This window comes from Pelodiscus sinensis, chromosome 2, assembly GCF_052426305.1.
Source record: "Pelodiscus sinensis isolate ZL-2025 chromosome 2, ASM5242630v1, whole genome shotgun sequence".
Classification (NCBI taxonomy): domain Eukaryota; kingdom Metazoa; phylum Chordata; order Testudines; family Trionychidae; genus Pelodiscus; species Pelodiscus sinensis.
Window position 1 is genome coordinate 72,369,650 of NC_143053.1, and position 23,249 is coordinate 72,392,898.

Below are 23,249 nucleotides of genomic sequence, written 5' to 3' on the forward strand. Positions count from 1 at the left end.
TACAATAGACTAATTCTATTATCACAGCTTCCAAGATACATATGTATTAGAAGTTGGAGAAATGGATCAAGTTTAGCATAATGGAGAAACAACATGTGATCACAAATACACAATGTAACAATGAAGTAACATTGCACAAGCAAGAGATGAGGAAAGTGGGTTAAATTAAGGCTGTCTGCTCAAACATCTTGGCTTGACATTACCTTGCTTTGGAGAACTTGTATTTAATTGCTCTTTGGACTGCACCTGTGAATGGCAGTGTTCTCTCAGCATGGCAGTAGTGCAAAACTGGCATTGACTACCTCCTCCTTGGTCACTTTACTCTTCAGAGTAGCACCACTGAACATAACATGCTGGGCTGTGCTCAACTGAAAATACTTTCACCATTCATTAGAAGAGAGTGAAGTAAAGTTAAGAGAAAGAGCCTGAATTAAAATCCCTGCATGAGTTTTCATATCAGACACACACCAGATCTGCATCGGCCCATTCCTCACTGCCTGTCCAGGGAAAGCTCTCCCCAATCTCCTCTTTCAAATCTGTTGTAAAAATTCACTTCTGCATTGTCCATGAAGAGTTCAGCAGCCACAGCTATTTTCCTCTTTACCTTTCCCAGAGGTTCAGACTGTTCTGTGTTCTTGCCAGCGTAAGAGCACTAACATCTAAAAAGGATGGAAGGGTTCCTTTGGACTCGCACCTACTGTTAATGCACACACAATGCTTACTACTTGTTAAAGGTTTTATATACAATACTCAGTAGGCCACAGTACCTTTTATTTATAGACAAAGCTTTTCATATTCAGAAAGAACGCTATGAAAACAATACAGGGTATATGAAGTAAAAACTGAAAATCCAGGAAACTGAAAGACAGTAACTATTACCATCATGCCTTTCTAATGCATCCTTTCCACCACCCATATATGCTTCTCTTCAGAGTTCACTGAATTAAAAAAAAAAACATATGGCTAGAAAAACTAGAAAAATAGCATTGTCCCTTTAGCCCAAGTGATTAGCCAAAACTCAGGGCTTTGAAGGGTTTTTACTGTTAGGGAGAAGAAGAGGTATATTTTTGCAGTAATCATATTTGTTTTTAAAGTCCTATTTTCCTGCATATAGTAGAAACAAAACAGTAGCAGGCAGTTTCTCACTCAAAAATTTGCCAGTTTATCACTCCAGTGAGTCGGATGGCTAAACACCTTCCCCCTGCTTTCTCGGAGGGTCAGACTCAGAACTTTTCCAGGCAGCCTGCAACAGACATTCTACCCTTTAGGATTGTAACCAGGTAAACCATTCAGCCCACAGAGTTAGATCCTCTTTCCTGTTGTCCCTCATGGCACATGTGAAATACACACTGATATAAAAGTATATTTCTGATATCAGTGGAAAGGTTCCAATACATTTAGGAAACCAAGTTGATGATGCTTTAAAAAAAAATCTGATTCTGTATGTATGAAACACAAGCCACACATTTTTAGTACTTGAGTGGTGAGCCTGTACCAGATCATGAACATCTAGCTGGTAGTGTGCAGAACCACAAATATCAAGTGATGCCACAGTAGAAAAATCCATCTCTGGAAACTATTTTGTTTTTGTTAGTTTAGAGCACAGGAGTGTGTGCATTATAAAAAGTATCAGAGGGGTAGCCGTTAGTCTGAATCTGCAAAAGCGACGAGGAGTCCTGTGGCACCTTATAGACTAACTGAAGTGTAGGAGCATAAGCTTTCGTGGGCAAAGACCCACTTCGTCAGATGCATGTCAGGAGTCCTGTGGCACCATGCATCTGACGAAGTGGGTCTTTGCCCACAAAGCTTATGCTCCTACACTTCAGTTAGTCTATAAGGTGCCACAGGACTCCTCGTCGCTTTTGCATTATAAAAAGTTATACAATTGTATCCACCTGTCTTTAATAGCTCTTCATGCCATAATATGTTGCTTCATTTCAAAATGCTTCACCAGTGTTCAAGTTGGAAATGAGAGCTCAGCCAATTGATTTTATTGAGAATTGAGTTCTCAGCACCTTGCAGGATGACTCCCTATTCGGTTTGCTCAACACCATGTGCAAATTACCTTTAGAGCTGGGATTAGGATTCAGTCCCTCTTTCAGGCTCCTGCTTTGAGCACATCTTTCTCAGGACTTCAGTTTTTAAAATGTTCTCTCTATTAGCATGTCAATGTGACTAAAAGAGTTGTAGATATCAAATCTTCTGTCTCTCTGCTGCGTACACAGCAAGTGGACTGAGGGCTCCATCCCACTGTCTGCCTGTATCTGGAAATACACCCTTTTTTTGTAATTTTGCCAAACAGTTGCAAAACCATCATGAAGCATTCTTCTTTAATTTGTGTAAAACTTCTGATGAGACAATCTTTGTGAAATATTCCTCCTCACAGGAGTTTTGTAAATGAATATACGTTTAAGCCTCCTGGGATGTTGTCCATCCACCTGTTGAGGTGAAACAATGAGGTAAACAGAGACAGTACTGACTAAGTCTGAAAGGATTTTATAAGGTTTTCTTTGTTTAAAACAAAGAGTGAGGCTTAAAAAGGAGGTGTTCCTTTAAATAAAGTTTCCTTTCATAATATACAATACTAGCATATTTCCCTACATGTTTATGTGTTGCTCATCACCACAGTTCGAAAGCACTTAATGATAGCAAATTATTCAGCATTTAATAAAAGATCCTATAGAACTCTTAGCAAAGAGCTTTCAGAAACTGATGTTTTTTTCCCCCTCAGAAATACTGGAAGAGTGTTTAGCATTTATGCTTCCAAGGACTTGCAACAATACTGTCAATCTAGTTAAAATGTGGTGGTGTCATCATTCCTCAGTGAGAAATAACACAATAATTGGACCATGTCACATGCTAGACATAAAGATGATTGTATTAAACAAAAATGTGACTGATTAATATAATTATAGGGAATTAGAAGAATACAACCACACCTGTGCAAAAGAGACTGATGAGATATTTAAAAGGTAGTTAACTTTCCCTAAACTGTTTGTACAGTCATGTAATTTCCTCAACCCCAATCTTGCAAAATCCTTCAAAAAGCCATTAAATTGAAAGTTAGAACTATTAAGAGACCTAGTTTATCCCTGCACCAGTGCAAAAAAATTGCTTCTCTGAAACAAAGGCTGCAAGCCCAGGAATCATGAATAACATTAAACCAGTCAGCATGAGCGCCATGGTGAAAAAGGAATGTTCATTAGCAGATTACAACTTCAGTAGGATATCAAACATTAAGGGCCAGTTTCTGATTCTCACCGTCAGAAAGAGCAACAGTCCCATTGACTTCATTGGTAGTAACTCAGCAATAAGGTCCTAATCACTGTAAGCCAAAGTATCACAATCTAGTAGCACTCCCAAGATAAATGGAGTTTAAAGTTACTTAAAGTATCCCAAGAGAGTTCCTTAAAGGACGGCTATGGTATGGGGTACCAGTTATAAAACAAATTCCACCCAGTAACAGTTTCCAATAACCACTGCATTTGTGAAATATTCTGGTTAGTCCGTTTCTCATGAAAACCAGCTTGTGTGACTACTCTGCAAGTGACAGAAGTTGCAAATAAACATCAACATCTTAGATGGGAAGCTACTTTTAATAAATAAAATGCCTTGTCCAAGCTCTCAATTCCTAGACAGGGTAGATGAAGGAGAAATGAACACAAGATGACATTTCTTAACAATACACCGTAAGGTAAAAAATTAACCTTTGCATTTTTATTTCTTCTATAGAACTGATGGAAACATAGTATGATCTGCAATGCAAGCAGCAAACCCACAAGAGGTTTTTCCTTACTCATTCATAGGAAGTACTGTAAGAGATATGCATTCCTTCCAGCCCTTCTGTGTGACTTATTGTCTTGACCAACAAAAAGCAGTACCAGTAGCTATTTGTTCCTTTCAAATACAAACTATAAAGCTACTATCAGTCAGACAAACATTTCTTGTTGCCCAGCAAATCCTCAGTTCCATAAGCCACACAATCACTTCCTTGTCACTTAAAAACTGCATGAATAGTATTTATCTGACCATGTTCATGGTCTACACTACTTCTACAACCAGTATTTTTCGAATGATGTACATGCAAAATGGGTCACAGTACATACTTACATTAATGTGGCCTTGAAATATTTGACAGAGTGCGACTACACTGCAGGACTTAACTCAAAATAAGCTACGCAAATTGAATTGCGTCAATTGCGAGGCTTATTTCAAAATAGGGAGTGTCTACACAGTGCTTATTTTAAAATAGAGCACTCTTCCTCTGACTTCCCTTACTCCTCGTACAATGAGGGTTACAGGAGTCCGAGTAAGAAGTCCTCCAGCTTGACAGCATTTTGACACTGTTTCGAAATGACTGCCTGCTGTGTAGACACGGACTAAGTTATTTTGGAATAACGCTAGTTATTTCGAAATAGTGTTGCAGTGCAGACAAACCCATACTCTTCAGAGGTGTTTCGGGTTAAAGAACATTTCACCAGAGAGCTGGGTGATTGGTTGGCATACCCATTTTCAATCATTTATATCCAGTGATATTCCGAGTAGTACTAAATATTCTAATAGCCTTCTTCAGCAGTTATGACTCAATTTCCGTGAGATGCTAGAAGAGTAAAACTTCAGGCTTCTACTTTGTGATAGAACTATTGGCTAATTTGCATGGCTAGATGAGAAAAGACACTGAAATAACCAGAATTAAAGTTCTACAAAATACCATTTCTAGTGCCAGTCTGCAGCAAGAGACAGGGGATGTTGGCTGATATTTTAATCTGGCATTGATCCCCATAATTCTATGACTGTCTCAAACACCTCTCCAGGGAGAGTAAAAAGGTCTCCTTAGTTTTTTATGTTGCTGTTCTTCGAGGAATACTCCTTTGGAATCTTTGCTTTGATACACAAGACTCTGAGGTGACAGTAGAACATATTTGCCTTTCCATCACTAATACAATCACTGGGCCAATGATTTGATGAGGGACATGAAAGAGCCCCTGTCTCATGCAAATATTCTGGCTATAACAGTAACATGGTGATAAGATCCTTTATGTTTTATATACAGCTGGTTTGAAGCACATGCAAAAGCTATTATTTTAGATGAGTTCAGTGACATGAACAAAGTTTAGTTCAAGCTTGAATCCAGACCTGGTATGATGACAGTGATGGGCAACCTGTGGCCTGAGGGCTGTATGCAGCCCATCAGGGTTCCATGTGTGGCCCATGAGACATCTTGTTTACTGTTGCCCACATGCAGAGTGGCCAGATTCCACTGGTTTCTGTCCAGGTAGGTTCCCTCCCTCCCCCGGCAACTGATATTACTAAAGTGACACACATGAAAAGCAGGGGCATGTGAAGTGAGCTGATTGCACACAGCATTGACTGTGAGTCATGTACATTCAAAGTGCTGCTATGATTCAGCTGATGAACCCCACAAATTCTAAGTATGCAAACACAGTTAGCAAAACTACCCTCATCTGGGAGACTCTCTTGATAATGGCAATATTGCCACTAGGGGGAGCATGACAGACTTGCTTAACCCCAGAAGGAGCAGGGTTTTGTGTTGAAGGGGTAGGGCTAGGGTGACCAGCCCTCAGCACTGCCTGGAGTGCACCATGCCATCCCATCCAGCACTGCAGCCATTTAACAATTTTCTCAATTTCCTTACCTCAAGAACAAGGCCTACAGGGCAATGTTTCCTCTTAATATTTTCCATCTGTGTGGAATAAATTTTGTTCTGTGCACCACCAGTAGAAACACATGCTGCTTGCTGTGGTCAGTTGGGGGCACTCTGCCAATCAGCTGGGCGGCACCTGAATCTCTCCTGGGTGGCTGCCCAAGTGCTCAGTTTACAGGGAACTCTGCTCCAGAGTTGCTGTGACAACATACAACACTTCAGAGATGAAGTTCATTAGAATGCACACAAAGCCCTCCAGAGGCTGAGGGCCTGGCATATTCCAGACCTCCAGGCTTTTGGGCAATTGTCCCTCAGAATTGTTTTAACTATTGTTAACCATGCATCAAGTCCAGCAAAAGCAGCTGGTCTGTAGCAGGAGACTTGAGGCAGAAAAGCCTGAATCAGAAAAGTTTGGGATCCATCCCCAGAAATTCTCAATAATCTTTTCTATTGTCTACAGCAGTAGTCCCCAACGTGGTGCCCACTGGGGCATTTATGTGCACCCAGCTAGTGACCAGGGCTGGCCTGAGCCATTCTTGTGGCTCCCACCCCCGGGCACCCGGCAGCCCCAAAAGATTGGGGACCACTGGTCTACAGATTGGCCCACAACATAGCAGTATGTTTAATCATAAGAGACCGATGTTTCCTACAGTGAAGGTGGGCAGGACAAGAAAATTGGTTTGAGGGTCCACTCACAAACACTAAAGCCAACTCTCCTTGCTTGCATCTTTGGATAGCAAAATAATGTGAAGGGCAGTTAGATAGTAGTAGATAATGCATCTTGTTCAGGATTGTCCACGTTGACAAGCATTCTTTCATATTTCATTGTTGCTCTTTGATAGCGCATGTGCAATATATTATTATAAGCTAAGTTTCCCCAGGCTATTTATTACTTAGCAAACAAATCAATTCTCTTTGGATTTCTTATAATTACCTTGGAGGCTTTTTAGAATCTTCCAAGCTGCGTACATATTAGTATTTGTATTTTGAAAGTAATTTTTTGTATATTAGATGACAATTTATCAAATAGGATTATGAATTTACATATAATTTCAAATATTTTAATTTGAAATTGGCTTTTAAGTCTGCAATTAGCAAAGACAGAAGTGCTATCATGTTAAACAGGTAACATGACAGTACAAAGTCATAATCCAGTTTCTCTCCCAGATGAATGGGAATTGGGACTGCATTAAGCAAACATTTTTCTTTACGTGAACTTTCTTCTGATGTTAAAAAGGACAAATCTAGTTTAATTCCTACATTAAATCTCACACTGCAGATAACAGAAGTCAGTGTATCATCTATATCTAAGTTTTCAAAAGTTATGATTGATTCTGGATTACACAATTTCAGAAAGCTTAACAGGGCCTGGCATTCAGAAAGTGCTGAGAATCCATCCTCAGAGGTACCTTAGATCAACCTGAGACAAAAATTCTGTCCTATATACAGAGCACGAAGCAGAAGGCATCTAAGCACTGACTAAAATAAGATACCATTCAATTTAAAACAGCCATAAACAACTTCACTATTGGGAAATGCAGCATCAAGACAGCTGGAATAAGAACAAAGCCAACAGAGCTTGCCTGCATGGGATTGTTATGCTATTAGACTGGTACTCCACCTTCCTGCCTATTGACGTTTTATTTTAACTAGGGGACTGCTCCTGCTGCTCGCTATGCTCACCAACTGCCCTCTGCGGTCAGAGAGCCTGATGACATCATTCTGTCATGTAATCATCATTCATGCTCAAATTCAACACTTTACACTTAAGTTTGAATAAAGACTAATTATCTTACCCATTACAAAGATAGCTTCCCCAATTATCACCTCTAATATTAGCTTACAGACATTTACCTCCCATTTCCTCCCCCCCTCCCCCCCCCCCCCATCTCCCTTCTGTTCTGAAATTTGATTTGTCCTTTTCATATATGTTCATTTTTTTAAATTGTATCCTTTGGTATATATGCTTGTGACAATTTTCTTCCACTATTTGATCTGAGGAAGTGGGTCTGGCCCACGAAAGCTCATCACCTAATAAACCATCTTGTTAATATTCTACTACAGAAGGTTATACAACAGAAGTTACTGCTATTCGGGCATACCTGCAGAATGAGCGAAAAGGTAAGACCCTGGTATTCAACATAATGGATGGTCCGAATAGGAGAGGCAGACCCCACAGAGAATGAGTAGATGATATAGTAGATTGGTGTGGAGCTAGTCTACAGAAACGAAGCCACTTCGCACAAGACAGGGAAAGATGGAAGGAAATAGCGAGGGAGGAATCAGACACCAATGGGCGTTGAGCTGAGGTTGATGATGATGAATAATATGCTGGGAACTTGGCAAGACAAGTAGAAGATAAGTCTATTTGCTAACATGCTTACAATTTGGATTTCAGAATAATATAAGCCAGAGTAATGAGTGACAAAGAAATACAAAAACTACTTCTTCTGATGTGGCAACTCACAAATGAAAAAAAATAATTGATTAGTCCTAGAGCCTGTCACCTACTTAAAGAGCACACTGCAAGCAAACCCATCACAAATGTCTACGTTCAGATGCATGTTAATCTTTATTCCCAAAGTTCCTGTGGTATAAATATTCTAGGTAATGAAGGGCAATGGAATACTAATGGGGTGGCCAAGGCTATGTCTACACAGCGGTGTTATTTCGGAATAACTGACGTTATATGGGGATAACAGCGAGTGTGTCTACACGGTAAGCCCTTATTTTGAAATAATGGCGAGCTAGAGGACTTCTGACTGACTCCTGTAACCCTCGTTTCACAAGGAGTTAGAGAAGTCAAAGGAAGTGTGTTCTTCCTTCGCTCTTCCTGCTGTGTAGACAGCGCCAAAAGCCGAATTAAGCTATTTCGACTTCAGCTATGCAGTTGACATAGCTGAAATTACATGTCTCAATTCGACTTTTGCCCTGCCCCAAATGTGTAGACATGCCCCAAATGTTTCCATCAAAAAGCAAAGACAGTTTTAAGTATTCATAGATTAATAGGACAAGTTTACACTTTGAACTGGGGTGTATAATTCCCATCTTGGACACATCTGTGCTAGCTTGCTAAAAGCAGTGTAGTTACAGTGATGGGAGCAGCGGGAAGGATTAGCTGTCCCCAGCACATGCCATTCAGAGACTCTGGAGACACACTGAGGCAGCTAACTCCCTGTTGCTGCCACAGCTACACTAGTTTTATGAGCACCTTAGTTTCACTGTTTCTGGTAAGTAATTAAGAGGGTGTATGGAATTACACCCTCAGCCTGAAGAGTAGACACACCCATAGATTATAAAACCAAAAGGGAACAATGGAATCATCTAGTGAAACATTCTGTAAGGCACCGGACTCAAATTAATTCCTGTAGGAGCTAGAGCATATGCAGACTGTACCTCCTTTAACTGGGACTCTTTAGTCTGGCAACATCCGTCGTCCAACAGCAGAGCTGGAGCCTGGCATCCAGCAGCCCAGGCATAGGCAGGCTGGCATCTTATGGGGATGGCCAGGGCTGGCAGCATCAGGCCTGGCATCAGACAAGCCCAGCTGCACCAGAGGCAGGTGGACCAGCAACAACACAGAGGAGTGGTTAGCTAGGATGCCTATGGCAGGGAACTTCCCTGGGGCTAACAAATTCCCTCATTGAGGACAAGTCAGGCCCCAAGAGTGCCAGATCAGGGAGGTCCAACCAGTATTTAGGAAAAGCAACCAGTCTTGATTTAAAAATTGCCAGTGATAGAGAAGCCACCCACAACCTTTTGTAAATTGTTCCCCTAGTTTATTATTAAAAAATTGCATGTAACTTCCAGCCTGAATTGGCTTAGCTTCAGCTTTCAGCCACTGGATCCCTAGGATACTAGTCTGCTAGACTGGTTAGTAAGTATGATAAGGGGCTGTTTAATCAAGTTACCCCTACCCCTTTTCTTTGTTAAATTAAGTTGTGTCATGGCACACAGCAGAAGACTGGGGGAGTAGAGGTGCCTGGTAGCTGAACAGCGTAAGGACTGGGACTACAACTGAAGTCTAGAACAAGTCTCTGGAGCAGCTGAAAATGTTTTCAAGCTAGAATGAGGAGGTTTTGTGCTCAGATTCTGTTTTCTTAGGAGGAAAGTTTGTCAGTCACTGGACATTACAGAAAGATTTGGAACCTAGGACTACAGGTGGTGTTCTAGACCAGGGGTGGGCAAGATATGGCCATGTGATGTGGCCCATGGCCCGCCCTGCCACTCTTAGGACAATTGAGACCAGGGGGCAGGGGTGTACATGAAGTCTCCTCCCTCCACCAGGGAGGCAGGGCACCAGAGGGAACCACTAGCTGTTCAAAACAGCTGGCAGTTCCCTGTAGGCATTGCGTGCCCTGGCAGGAGACTTTGTGCACTCCCCCACCCCCAGGCAAATCAGGGGTGGGGGAGTGTGCAAAGCGTCCTCCAGCCCTGCCAGGGGCACATGCTACAGAGGGAATCGCCCTTTTCACCTGAGGCCTCACCCCTTTCAGGGCTGGCCTGTGACCATTACCAAAATTGGTGAAGTGGCCCTTCCTAGAAAAATTATTGCCAACCCCTTACTCAACAGTGGAGTGTCTGGGAACATTTGGTAGTGTTTGTCATTGATAGGGGATGTAAGAGGATTTATTGAAGGAGGTCAGGTTGAGGATACTTATGTGGCAATGACAGGAAAGTGATGGAGTTAAGAGGATGGATAAAAATCAATGATTTAAAAAATAAGTCTTTATTTTAGTATTTTTTAAAAGTCCAATTTAATTTCTCATTTAAAAACAGTTACAATTACATCTCATAACATACCACACACACTTACAGTCTCATAAAAAATGAATTAATAAATCTAGTCTGTCCAGCTAACTACCAGCTCTCACTTCTTGAAAGTTCTGAGCTTTCAATTTCTGTTTCTTAGCAAACTAAAAAGTAACAGGCAAAGAAAGAGACAAGCTGGAAAGGATTGTTTTTGTTCTGTGCTGATAGACCTTGACCAAGCACTGCAGAGGAGTTAGTTAAGACATCATATTAGAGAGATTATATATAGGAAGGGTCTGAGGCAGCATAGAAAGGAAGAGTGGACTAGGAAAAAAAAAAAAAGGGAAGACATTCAGTGCACACAAAGCTTCCTATATTCCCCCATACTTTTTGCCACAGAAAAACTGTCATGGCTTCTGGGTGTGACACTATCTGAGAATATTTTGAAAAAATTATTTCCCTCAGTGAAAAAAAGAGGAAGTAAAAGCATGTCAAGCGTACGTAGTGCAAGAAAAAGAAGATGCAGAGCCTAGTTGTAAGAATGAAATATCATAAGGAAAATTGCTTATTGGGAGAAAATTACGTGGATATGGCTGAGTGGTTCAACTGGTTAGTAACTTAAATAATTCACTTTTGCAATACATCACTTCAAGATTCTCTCAATGCCTTTAAGTATGAGAGTTGACAAGTAAATTCCCAAGCTATTTGCTGTGTTACATGTTGCTAGAAAAAGAGGTTTGACTTAGCTGAGCCTTATGGTTTGTTTAATTAGTTAACTAGGTTTAAAATCTATCACTTAAGTATACGATACCGAAAGCTGTAGCAAGATAAATTTAAAGCTGCCAATTGCCACTGAGTATCATTTTCTCATTTTATATTATATTAGAGGAATGTGCCCTCTGTTTGCTATGCTCACCTACCCCTCCCCCCCGCCCGGCCGGCCACTTTCGCGTAGCTGAGGGTGCCTGTTGATGCTGATGGTGTGATAACATCATTCTGTCGCCCGGCAGAAACATTGTCAGCCGGCAGGAAAAAACCTTATTTATTTATCTAACTTCAGCATAACTTAGCTTTTCCAAGGGAACCCCATTCTATACTTGTTTTTCCTCAAAAAACAGAAGTCCTGTGACTTCAATGGGGTTTACTCCAAAATTAAGTGCACAGTAAGTAGAGTCAGTCTTAGCTTTTTGGAAACTTGTTTAAAATCAGTTTTTTTTTTGGTGATTTAAATCGCCTGGATTTAAATCAATTATTTAAATCAGGGATGAGAGCCACGGGGGTGGGTGGGGGGGGGGGAGGGAGAGCCAAACACACCCCACCCTCAGCCTCACTGATGTGGTTCTCAACTGAGGAGAAAGACACTCCTCACATTCCCCTCACACCCCAAAGCCTAAGGAAGCCTAGGTTAGTACCTTTTGTGGGACCCCTAACATGTAGAGTGGGGCTAAAATGAGGGGTTCAGTGTGGGGGAAGGAGGTAGTTGCTGGAAAGCAGGCTTGGGGTGTGGGTGAGAGTGCAGGAGTGGGCTGGAAGGGGAGCCCCAAGCCTCAGAGGCCAGATCCAGGCAAGCTGGGGCCCACATTTCACCCCCAAGCCTTAGGTTCCCCACCCCTGATTTAAATAATTAAATCCTGATTGAGAGCAAGGTAGGAATATTTCTGGTTGGCAAACTCAGGTGAAATCAGGGATAGAGAAAAGAGGTAGAGCAGAGCACATAACTCTTGCAATATGCTGAAAGATTGGGCAGCTGCAAGCAGATGAAGTCAGGGTTGTTTGCCAGGATCTGCATGCAAGAAGAAGTGGTATGGCCATGAGAGTTATATGGGAGACACTGACAACTGAGTGTATATAACTGGGAAACAGTGATCATGGTGGAGCTGATTCTCCATTCATCCTGCCCTTCCAAGCAAACACTGGTATTTTCTTCTAGCCCAGGAGTGGTAGAAGGAGCCTAGTAGTAGGCAGGCCACAGGTGCCCAAACCTTGGCTCTGACCCTCCTCCTGGGACTTTGCCCCACCACCTACTCCTTTCCACCTAAAGCCCCTGTTGCTTGCCCTTGAAGTCAGTAAAAAAGGAATTTATCATCCATGGCCACTTGGCCCTCTGTTCCAGCACCCTTGCCTTATTCTACAATATCTAGTGGGCTCAGCCACAAACTAATTACAATGTAAAAACCAGCTCAAGTTTTGCACACAAGAGTGGTACGTTGTATTATGGGGCATTCAAAATAAGGCAAAAGATCATTCTGTACAGTGTTTCCCAAATGGTGCTCTGAGGAACCCCAGGGTTCCGCAAAGTGAAAGTAAGGGTTCCTCAAGAACCCAATCACTCCCCCAGCCCTACTTAAAGAGACAGAGGAGCCTGCTGCCACTCTGCATTTCCAAAGCCCCCTCGGGACATTCATGACTGCATTTTGGCCCCCAGGTCTCCCTGGTCCACTCCCCAGTGGTGTTTTTTTTATTTTGTTTTTTGTCCCCGGGGACAAGTTTTCCTGGTGGTGGTTTTTTTTCCCCTGCTTGACAAATCCCCTCCGTTCTCCCTCAGCCCTGCTGTAGGGGTTCCTCAAAATTCTTCTGATTTGGAAAGGGTTACATGGCCAAATAAAATTGGGAAACACTGTTCTACAATATACAGCAAGAGTTTTATTTTACATATGGCTGTATCAGAACATGGTAGACTAGCACCACAGTCTAATTCAGAAGCAACTGAGTCACCACGTTATTGTAAACTAGGTAGAGCAAAGTACCAAAGAGCTCACAAGCATTTCCTTTTCCACCCACAAATACTCCCATTTCTATTAACAGGCCCTTACAGAATCTGTTTTCAGTAAAAGAAATAAATTGTTTATCAAAAGGGGCCAAGTCACAGGCTATTGTATGTAGTAGTACACAAAAATACTGTTGTAAGTCAAGTCAAAAGTAATCAGATGGCTCAGGGAAGCCAGGTGGATTAAAAAGCACTGACTAAGCTACAATTATGTAATTAAACACAAGACACATGGTATAGCCCAGGTCTAACAACCAACAAAGACAGAATAATCTCTCTCAGTTACAGGGGGAGGGTGTTGTGAATTAGACCTCATTTGTTCCAGATATTCAGGTAGGGCTTGTGGAAAATAGAATCCATTTGCAAGATTATTATGTTAAGAGTGTGGGGTATTTTAAAGCTTAAATTTTGCCCGAGTTAGCTTAATAGAGAGCAAGTGCTATGGAAAACAAAACTCAAATTCACATGGTAGAGAGAGAAAGTATAAATCCTTTAATATACTGTGTAGAAGGAAAGCCAAGTTGTATTTACTGCCATAAGATCAAAGGGCAGATAACTATTTTATAATAAAAAAAATGAAGTGGTAAAGCAGGCTCCATGACTTACCTTGCATTGCTGACTGTTGTAGGATGTGTTTAGAGAGATATTTAAAGAATCATCCCCACTGGAGGATGATTTATAATGTTTTGGCATGAGTGGAGGGGATAAGGAAGTAGGATAAAGAAAACCTCAGTGCAAAACACTCAAGTTACTACTAACTTGTAGATTTTCCCTCACCAAGACACCTCCTTTTATTAAGGTGATTGGCAAGCTCCACCCCCCCCCCCTAATCACACCCAGAATATGGCAGCAGCTGTCAAAAGATTTTTAAGGAGTCATTTAGGATTGTGCAAGCTTGTTATATATTTGAGTTACCAAGGGTGTGAATTAATGTAATTTACATTGTGTTTTATGGTGTGTACATATTCACTGGGGCAATTTGGGAAGTAATACTCATTTTTAGGCTTGATTGCTTTGCAAAAATCATGCAAGTTAGTGCTAAACTGTGGCTGTGGCTATTGCTATCTCGAGTAAGTTTTATTGTCTGCTAACTTTTAATGAGCAGGTATGTTCTTTTAAAGAGGAACACTATCCTGATCACTTAATGCATTTGTTCACTTTGTGGTGCTTCATTGTCAACCTCAGTACAGTGTGGAAGGGATCCTTGTTAATAATCTCATATCTCTATAACCTGTGATATGAACAAAATCACTGATCTATGCTGTTGAAACACTGCACTGAGGTAGAAACTTAACTAAGATGGCTATTTTTGGTCTAATTTAACCATCTATTATCAACAGTAGAATTTTATGTGGTTTCAAGATGACTAGTCACCAATACTATTGTCTTAAATTAACTTCTGTATTCATAGCCTTTTATTTTGACTTTGTTAACTTTGTGCTTCTGTTGAATTAAATGAGGTCATCCTGACACTTCTGCATGGGATCTGGTGTGAAATCTGAGTTCTTGAGCTGCCTGGCAGGATTCCAGCCACGCTTCAGGATTCTGACTATGATCTGGTATGCTTTCAAGGGAGTGATTAGGTGATTATGTACTTGTTAACAGGATCTGCACAAGTAATGGCTGTTACAGTCAACATGTCTGATCTTTCCTTCTTCACACGAAGAAATGAATTTTGTTTCTGAATTTGTAGAGCCATCAGCTCAGACTCCTCGAAATTCTTTAGAATTTCTTTAAATAAAGCTAAGTATTAAATGAAAAATATGTAACCTTTCTCAGCAAAAAGGGACACTGATTGTTTCACTGTAAATATTAAATTGGCCATTACAAATTTAATGAAAACTCCAATGTGTGTTTTTAGCAGCAGCTCCCTACATTTTGACCCTCCCTCCAGAAAAAAACATTGACTCAAAATGTCAGTTGAAAAAAGAAGAAATCCTCAAGACAACAGGAAGCTCTGCTATGGTACTAACTTTCACTATCTCTATTGTTTGGTTTAAGAACATAAGAACGGCCTTACTGGGTCAGACCAAAGGTCCATCTAGCCCAGGATCCTGTCTTCTTACAGTGGCCAATGCCAGATGCTCTAGAGGGAGTGAATAGAACAGAGAACCTTCAAGCAATGCCTTTCCTGATGCCTATTCCCAGCCTCTGACAGAGGCTAGGGACACCATTCCTACCCCCTGGCTAATAGCCATTGATGGACCTAACCTCCATGAATTTATCTAGTTCTTTCTTGAACCCTACTACTTGCTGCAGTTTCTACTGCACTGACAAAGTGATGCCATTTTTGAACTATAAACCTTATTTCTTATAGCATATTCAGCATAAATGAACCAGATGTGTCTGTCTGTGCCTGAACAGATTGATAGTTTGGTCTTTTTTGATATCTGAATTATGAAATTAATCGGATTTTAATGAGCTCTAAAAGTAGTTCACTTTGCTTAAAGATTGCTTGTTGCTGAATGCTAATTTGGGAGAAGACCGCATCCTATTGAGCTGTCCCCTGCCAGAAACTGAGCACAGAGTAAGAGAGAGGAAAATGGGTATATACAGTCAATGCAGCTTCCCAGATTGCACTGCAGAGCTACAGTATTTAAACTGCTAATTATGAAATCTTGTTTTGGTAATTTGCCCTTAGTGTTAATAATGTGAATGAAATTTGATAAAAGGAAGGCATATCTAGAGGTTAGGATACTAGCCTGTCATTTGAGATGCTAGTTCAATTCTCTGGTCTACCACAGTCTTTCTGTGGTCCTGGTAGAGTGGCCAGGTATCTGTTTTTTGACCACAAGACTTGGTTGAAAAGGGACCGTGGCAGCTCTGGTTAGAAACACCACCTATGTTGTGGTGCCAAGGCAGGCTTGTCTCTACCTGTCCTGGGGCACTATGCTGAGCGATGGAATCAGCCAGCAGGTCTGGATCCTAGGTGGAAGGGGCCACTGGACTCTGTGCACTGCCCCCACCCTGAACACTTGCTCTTCACTATCATGGGCTGGTTCCCATACCTGTTTACCTGACAGCAAAGGTGCTGGCTACAGTGGTCACCTAGGTACTGTGGGATATCCTGTGGAGGCTAAAAGTTTTAAAACAGCAAAAACTTGTCTTCACTTGCACAAAAGCATCACTGGTAAGAGCTGGGTTTTCTTTTTGCAGTGAAACTTCTGAGTGTCACCGCAAAAAGGTAAGTGTAGATGCTCCCACAGATTTTATGCATCAAAGGACCTTTTCCACTTTAAATGACAAGTGTAGACATGCCCTTAGCCTAAGCATGCACTACAATAAAATCTAACATGGGATGCTATTGAAATCAGTTTGATTTTTTTGCTACCTATATCCCATTCAGAGTCTATAGGATTAAGTGCAAAACTTCCATGAGCAGACCAACATTTGAAGACCATTTAAATCAGGGGTGGGGAACCTAAGGCCCAGGAGCCAGATGTGGTCCCTGGCTTGCCTGGATCCGATCCACAGGGCTCAGGGCTCCTTCCCTTCAGCAATGGGGAGCCCACACTGGCACTCCAGCTCCCACTGCCCCCAACCCAACTGATTTTTTGGGGGAGGGTCAGCGGCTTCTGACCCTAGAATGGTTCTTACCCCTGATTTAAATCTCTAATTCTGAATTAGAACAAAAACAAATTTCAAAACCTTGAGAACATTCACAGAATGGAATTTTCTGGCCAGCCCTATTTATAAATGCTTGTTTGAACACCTGATGTGAGTGCTCCTATACTTCCAAACTTACTACTTCTGCAATGAGCCCAGCCCAGAAGAGTTATGGTTGCTGAAGTAGGGCACTGGCAGCATCAGATGTACATGTGGTGAAAGGATTCCTGGAACTGGAGAATGCCGAGGTACAGAGAGAATAGCATCTGAATGTTTATGGTAACTTTTAAAAGTTACCAACAGTCACATTGGTCAAGATCTTACTCACCACAATCAATCTCTGGGTTAAAAGCTCAAGTTATACAATCCTCTCAAACAAGCGAAACCCTTAGCTAAAGTAAGTCACTAAACAAATCTTATGTACCATCAGTGCCTGGTATTTCTGAATTTTTAAAAATACTTTAACTATCAGTTAGTTTTAATATAATCCTACCACTTTAATCTATTGATCAGTAATGGCACTATTAATAGTTGAACAGTTTGCGGTTGCCATTAAGCCAGCTAGAAAGATTCCAATGTTTATTATGTTATTCAGCATACTGAGTGCCAGGAGTAGTTATCTTGTTTTGTTGAAGCAGTCTGGTAACTTGAGTTCCTGTTTCAGCAGTAAGTCTGATGACGTAGGAGCTCTGAATTAAAAATATCCCCTATACACCTAGTCTATTTAGAGAGTCTCTTGTTTGATCTGTCCTTGATTGATTAAATTAGCTGTCATTAACATTAATGGAGTCTTAATGCATGTCAATAATGCTTCCAAGATATTTAGAAGGGAGGCCTATGAGTGTGGTGGTGATAGCGGGAAAAGTATTTATTTGCCCCCCACCCACCGAAGTACACAAGATCAAACTTTTGCCACCATAAACGATATTAGTATTTGAGCATATTGGTGAAAGTAGCTATCTTGTCATCTCTGACACTGACAGTTCAGGAACCCAATGGAAAACTAGACTGGTTTTACTTACTTAGATGCCTGTTTCATCCCTAAAATGTGAATAGGTCATTTCTAGTATTGTCAGTGTTGTAGAAGCATTGTTGGGAATAAGTTTAAAAAACTCTTATCTTGGGTCAAGTATCAGAGGGGTAGCCGTGTTAGTCTGAATCTGCAAAAGCGACGAGGAGTCCTGTGGCACCTTATAGACTAACTGAAGTGTAGGAGCATAAGCTTTCGTGGGCAAAGACCCACTTCGTCAGATGCATGTGACGAAGTGGGTCTTTGCCCACGAAAGCTTATGCTCCTACACTTCAGTTAGTCTATAAGGTGCCACAGGACTCCTCGTCGCTCTTCTCTTGGGTGTTGTGCTGCTGGTGTTCTCTACTGCTGGTGTAATGATGGTGTAATTTCTCTGCAGGATTTCTAGGATTAACTTCAATGCCTACCATGATGAAATTAGATTTGTTGATGCATTGTATTCTTTCTTATTCTGAACTTTTCAGTATCCACTGAACTGAACAAAACAGATGCTGTTTTCCTTCCATATGAGAATATTTTTAATATCAGCACTGAACACAGTAAGGGTGTGTCTAGACTACAGGTTTTTTTCGAAAAAAGTGGCCTTTTTAAAAAAAAAAAGTCCCCTGCGTCTAGACTGCCACTGCATTCTTTCAAAATTAAATCGAAAGAATGCAGTGGTTTTTTCAACTGCGGTAAACCTCATTTTATGAGGAAGAATGCCTTTTCGAAAGTGCTCTTTCGAAAAAAGGTGTTCTTGAATGCAAACAGGACTTTTTCAAAAGAGAGCATCCAGAGTGCTTGGGTGCTCTTTTTCGAAAAAGCGGCTCGCTTTTTTTAAAGAAGTGGTTGCAGTCTAGACACTCTCTTTCGAAAGAGGCTCTTTCGAAAGATTCTTTCAAAAAAGCTTCTTTCGAAAGAGGAGTGTAGTCTAGACTTACTCTAATGTACAGACTGCAGAAAGCCAAGGAGCAAGCAAATCACTCTTAATGAGCCAGTCACTATTCTCCATAATCATAGAATCGTAGAACCATAGAATAGTAGGACTGGAAGGGACATCGAGAGGTCATCGAGTCCAGTCTCCTGCCCTCATGGCAGGATCATAGGGTACGTCTAGACTACATGCCTCTGGCGACAGAGGCATGTAGATTAGGCTACCCGACAGAGTAAAATGAAGCGGCGATTTAAATAATCGCCGCTTCATTTAAATTTACATGGCTGCCGCGTTGAGCCGACAAACAGCTGATCAGATGAGGCATACCTGGGTTGTCGACAACTCCCTTTGATGTCGGCAGGGGAGCGTCCAGACTATCGCGCTGAGCCGACAAACAGCTGATCAGCTGTTTGTCGGCTCAACGCGGCAGCCATGTAAATTTAAATGAAGCGGCGATTATTTAAATCGCCGCTTCATTTTACTCTGTCGGGTAGCCTAATCTACATGCCTCTGTCGCCAGAGGCATGTAGTCTAGACGTACCCCTAATGACAACACTCATTCTTTTAATGGTATATATTTAACTAGAAGATAAAAGGCTTTGTGTATGTTTTAAGGTGGGACTGGAATCTAAGGTTGTTAACAAACAAGTGGGAGAGAGTTCCCAACCTAAGGAGTTGTAAAAACTAAGGAAGGCCAGGGGACTAGAATATGAAACCATGTAAACCGGGTCTCTTTGGTCCAACAACATCTGCGGTCCTGTCAGACCATGGGTGTTCCGGGATCAGAGTCCCAGTGCAGTGCAATGGGGGGGGGGGGAGGTGAAGAAACAGAGCCTGGCGCGATGCTGGGGGGAAGGAGGAGGGCTAGAAGCCTGGCTCAATGTGGGGGTGAGGGAGTGGGTGCCCATTGTATGGCCTAGCTGGACTGAGGCTCAGATGGATTTGGAAGGTGGGAGCTGGGAAGCTCAGTGCACAGCCCTGCTGGGCTGTGGAAAGGAGGTGGGAAGATGGTGTATGCAGCTCAGCTGGGCTGTGGAGAGTGCGGAGGGGATCTGGGAAGGCTGGCAAGTGAGCAAGCTGGGTTATGGGGGGCTTAGAGGGAAGACAGAAAGCACAGCACATGACCCAGCTAGGCTGCCAGGGGAGCCGGGAAACCTGGTGGGGCAGCAAGGCAGAGGGTGGGACTGGCAGCAGGGGAGCCAGAAATTACTTCCCCAGTCCAGCAAAATCAGGTCCCAAGGGTGCCAGACCAGGGAGGTCCACCGTGTAATTAGAAAGGAGCCTTGTGCAGAGTAAATAAAACAAGAATAGAAGGAAATATGTAGAGGTGTATAAAGTAGGACCGTGATGTTTGCCTGGACTTGAAGGATGAGGAAAGGGAGGATTATCCCTGCCTCTCAGATGGGGAAGATGAGGTACAGTAAAAGGTGACAGTATCTCTGGCACACCCAAGAACAGATCCAAGATTTTCTGATTTCCTGTCGGTGCTATCTGTAAAACCACCCTCCCTCTCATAAACAAACTGGAGTGCAATTTAAATAAAAGATGGCTACTACAGAAAGGCATGGTCTGTATAAGATTCCAGTGGAAGAAAGAGCAGGCCTACAAGCCATTATGGTCCACTCTGCTATTTCATATTGCCCCTTCTAAGTGTTGCACAATTGCAATATGTGCTGAGGTCAAAGGCAGGTAGTTTACTTTGAAGGGTTTTTTAAGTGTTTCACAACTAAATCCATAAATGGATTTACTTGACTAGAACAGTTCAGAAGTGTAAGGCTCATCTCTGATCACCTTAAGGCTCATCTCTGATCACCTTAAGTGTAACAGATTCTTCTCATCCCTCAGATCTGTGCAGGGAATCCTATTTCACAGCAGTTTACCAGTGTTGTGTGGTGTTTTCCATGGTAATGATAAATTGATAACTAATACAAACTGAATGCACGTGATTTCCATATGTTGTGTGCTATTGAAGACTAAGATTTTTCATCACTACATTTTCATGCCTTACAATCTGAACAGAGCATGAATTATTACGGGCTTTTGGATGCAAATTTATACTACTTACCCAGAAAAATAGTTACTTCAAGAAATATTGGCTTCTGCTCAAGCTGCAGAAACTTGTGACAGTCTGCCCATCAGGCACTAGTGGTTGAAGGAGAGGCCTTCCCATGAAATATTGACTGACAGAATCTGTTTCTAAAATTTTAAAACGGCAGAATCCTAAATCAGAAGCCACTTATGTGCCCACCCTAAAGTGAAAATGGACACATACAGGCAGTCCCCGGGTTACGTACAAGTTAGGGACTGTAGGTTTGTTCTTAAGTTGAATTTGTATGTAAGTCGGAACTGGTACATATTGTAGGGGAAACTCTAGCCAAAAATTTTTCCAGAGCTCAGTTTTATTCTCCCACATCTCACTTCCCTCAGTCCTTTATTCTCAAGCTGAGGCGTCTGCTGAGAAAAGCCGCTCCACGTCTCCGTGGTCTGCTGGGGGGGGGGGGGGGGGGGCGCTAGCTCCGCGTCTCCCTGGTCTGCTGGGGGAAAGCAGCTAGTGCGGGGTTGCCTCACCCCGTTTGTAAGTAGGGATCCGATGTCAGTTGGATCCATGTAACCCGGGGACTGCCTGTACTCACTATCCCCATTTCTTATATGTAATAATCAACTTCAATTGAAGTGACAAGAACCTGTGCAGGCAGAATAATTGTTCCAGGTCACTAATGTATACAGCTACCCTTGTGGAAATTATCATGACATTTTTAAGTAAGATAGTAACCAAGATCTCAGGTAAGCCTCATACAAAGACAACATGTGTACCACCATAATGAAGCACTGTTTATTAATCACTCAGAGGGAATAGTGCTACCTAAAGAGTCATCAACACTACTTTTTAAAACCTGTGGATTTTTTTCAGCTGTCTCACAAATGCTGACCCAGCCCAACTGTTATGAGACAACTGGAAGGTGAATATGATAGAGCATCATTTTCCAGAGTTACCACTGAATACCTTGATAAGTTAGTTAAGTTCCTTTAAAATAATTAGAAATGATTGTAAGAGATTTGACTGTGTAGAACTCACGAGGGAGGACATTTCAAATGTGTTTCCATTTAAGAAGAAGAAGAAGTCTGGGGTACTTGTTACTTTAAAGACAGATGACATTTTGTAGCTAAAATTACATTAAGCTTGAAGGCCCTTTAAAGGTGATAAAAATTAAAATTAGAATATGTTTCAGTGACAATGAATTCAGTTTCCTACCCAGAAGCTTAACTAGGGATTAAGGTAGCAGTCAATTAAAACTGCAGTAGAACTCAGGGACTGTAAGCATCAGGTAGAAGAGACAAAGGTAAGCAATGGAGATAACTATTACAACACGAAACTAAGATGAGGAAACGAAAGCATGACTCAGTTTTAGCTCAAGGTAGAGTCTGATTTAAGGTTGGCAATATTAAACAAATCTGTCTGGCAACTAAATACTATCTGGCAAGAGCACTAATGAGAAGCAAAAATATTACAGAACATTCCTGTTCCTTATCATTGAAATTGACATAATGCAGGAAGAATTAACCTTGAGAGAAAAATCACCAGATAGATGGCCAACTGCCAAAACTTTAAAAAAACACAACTGCAGCTTTATCCATATTCAGCATGAGAAAGTTCTGGTGCAGCCAGTTAGAGCTGTTTGTCAAACCATGTAAAATTAAGTCATGGCACAGCCCATAAAGTGAGGTCACAGAAAAATACCTGTACATCTTGGGTGTCTTTCAACTTGGAGGAATGTAGGTATGTCATAAACAAGCACCTAGTCGTGTTGAATCCAGTCCTTCAGGGTACTAACTACCTCCTGTAGTGTTTTGGTCCTTTTACCTACACTTGCAGATTCAAGCCTGTTCTGTTTATACAGTTAGGACTAAGTTTTCTGAAGTGGCTACTGATGTCAGATGCCTAATTTGAGGCACTTGAAAGAGGCCTGACTTTCAGAAGTGACAGAAAATGGGTGTTCAGAAAATCAGGATGCTGAAAAATATCTCAAGCAAAGCACTGAAAGCACTGGTCAACTCTGAAAATATAGACAGTATGTCTATGGACCAAACTGCACCCTTACTCAGATTTCTGTATTAATGGTGAGATGAAATTTCTCTGCTCCAAATTACCACAAATCATGGCTTACTTCATGAATATACCTCTTGGAATTCATCTATTGCTACACCCTGCCCAATACTCCGCGGATGGATGAATCATGATCCTGCCTCCATCTCACAATCTTTGAGGTGGCTTGCGCTCCATGGGCACTATTAGGGATCAGCCTTTGAACCCAGGAATGACTATTGCCTGCTCCACTGTGAGGAGCATAAGGTGTAAAGCTTCCATTTCCCTTTCCTCCAATTCTGTGAGAAGACCCTCTCCAAGCTGTCCTTGTTTTCCTGCTCACACAAACTGTCAATGTTAAAAGCAGGAGTAATCAGTCTTTTTTATTTAAGTATTTACATTATAAAACTTTCCAGTAGCTCAACTCATGAC

General features: G+C 41.7%; 1 protein-coding gene across 2 annotated transcripts in view; it reads right to left on the reverse strand.

Annotated features, from left to right (window-relative positions):
• The window catches only part of MAPRE2 (microtubule associated protein RP/EB family member 2), a 150,791-nt gene that overhangs the window by 123,759 nt on the left and 3,783 nt on the right, over positions 1–23,249 (reverse strand). Inside the window, exon 1 of one of the 2 annotated variants that reach the window (XM_075920732.2) lies at positions 13,791–13,918. The exons of the other annotated variant lie outside the window; for it this stretch is intronic. Coding sequence (XP_075776847.2) covers positions 13,791–13,877 — 87 coding nt within the window. The 5' untranslated portion in view covers positions 13,878–13,918. Of the gene's footprint in view, positions 1–13,790; positions 13,919–23,249 lie in introns of those variants that run through there. 2 annotated transcript variants of the gene reach the window in all.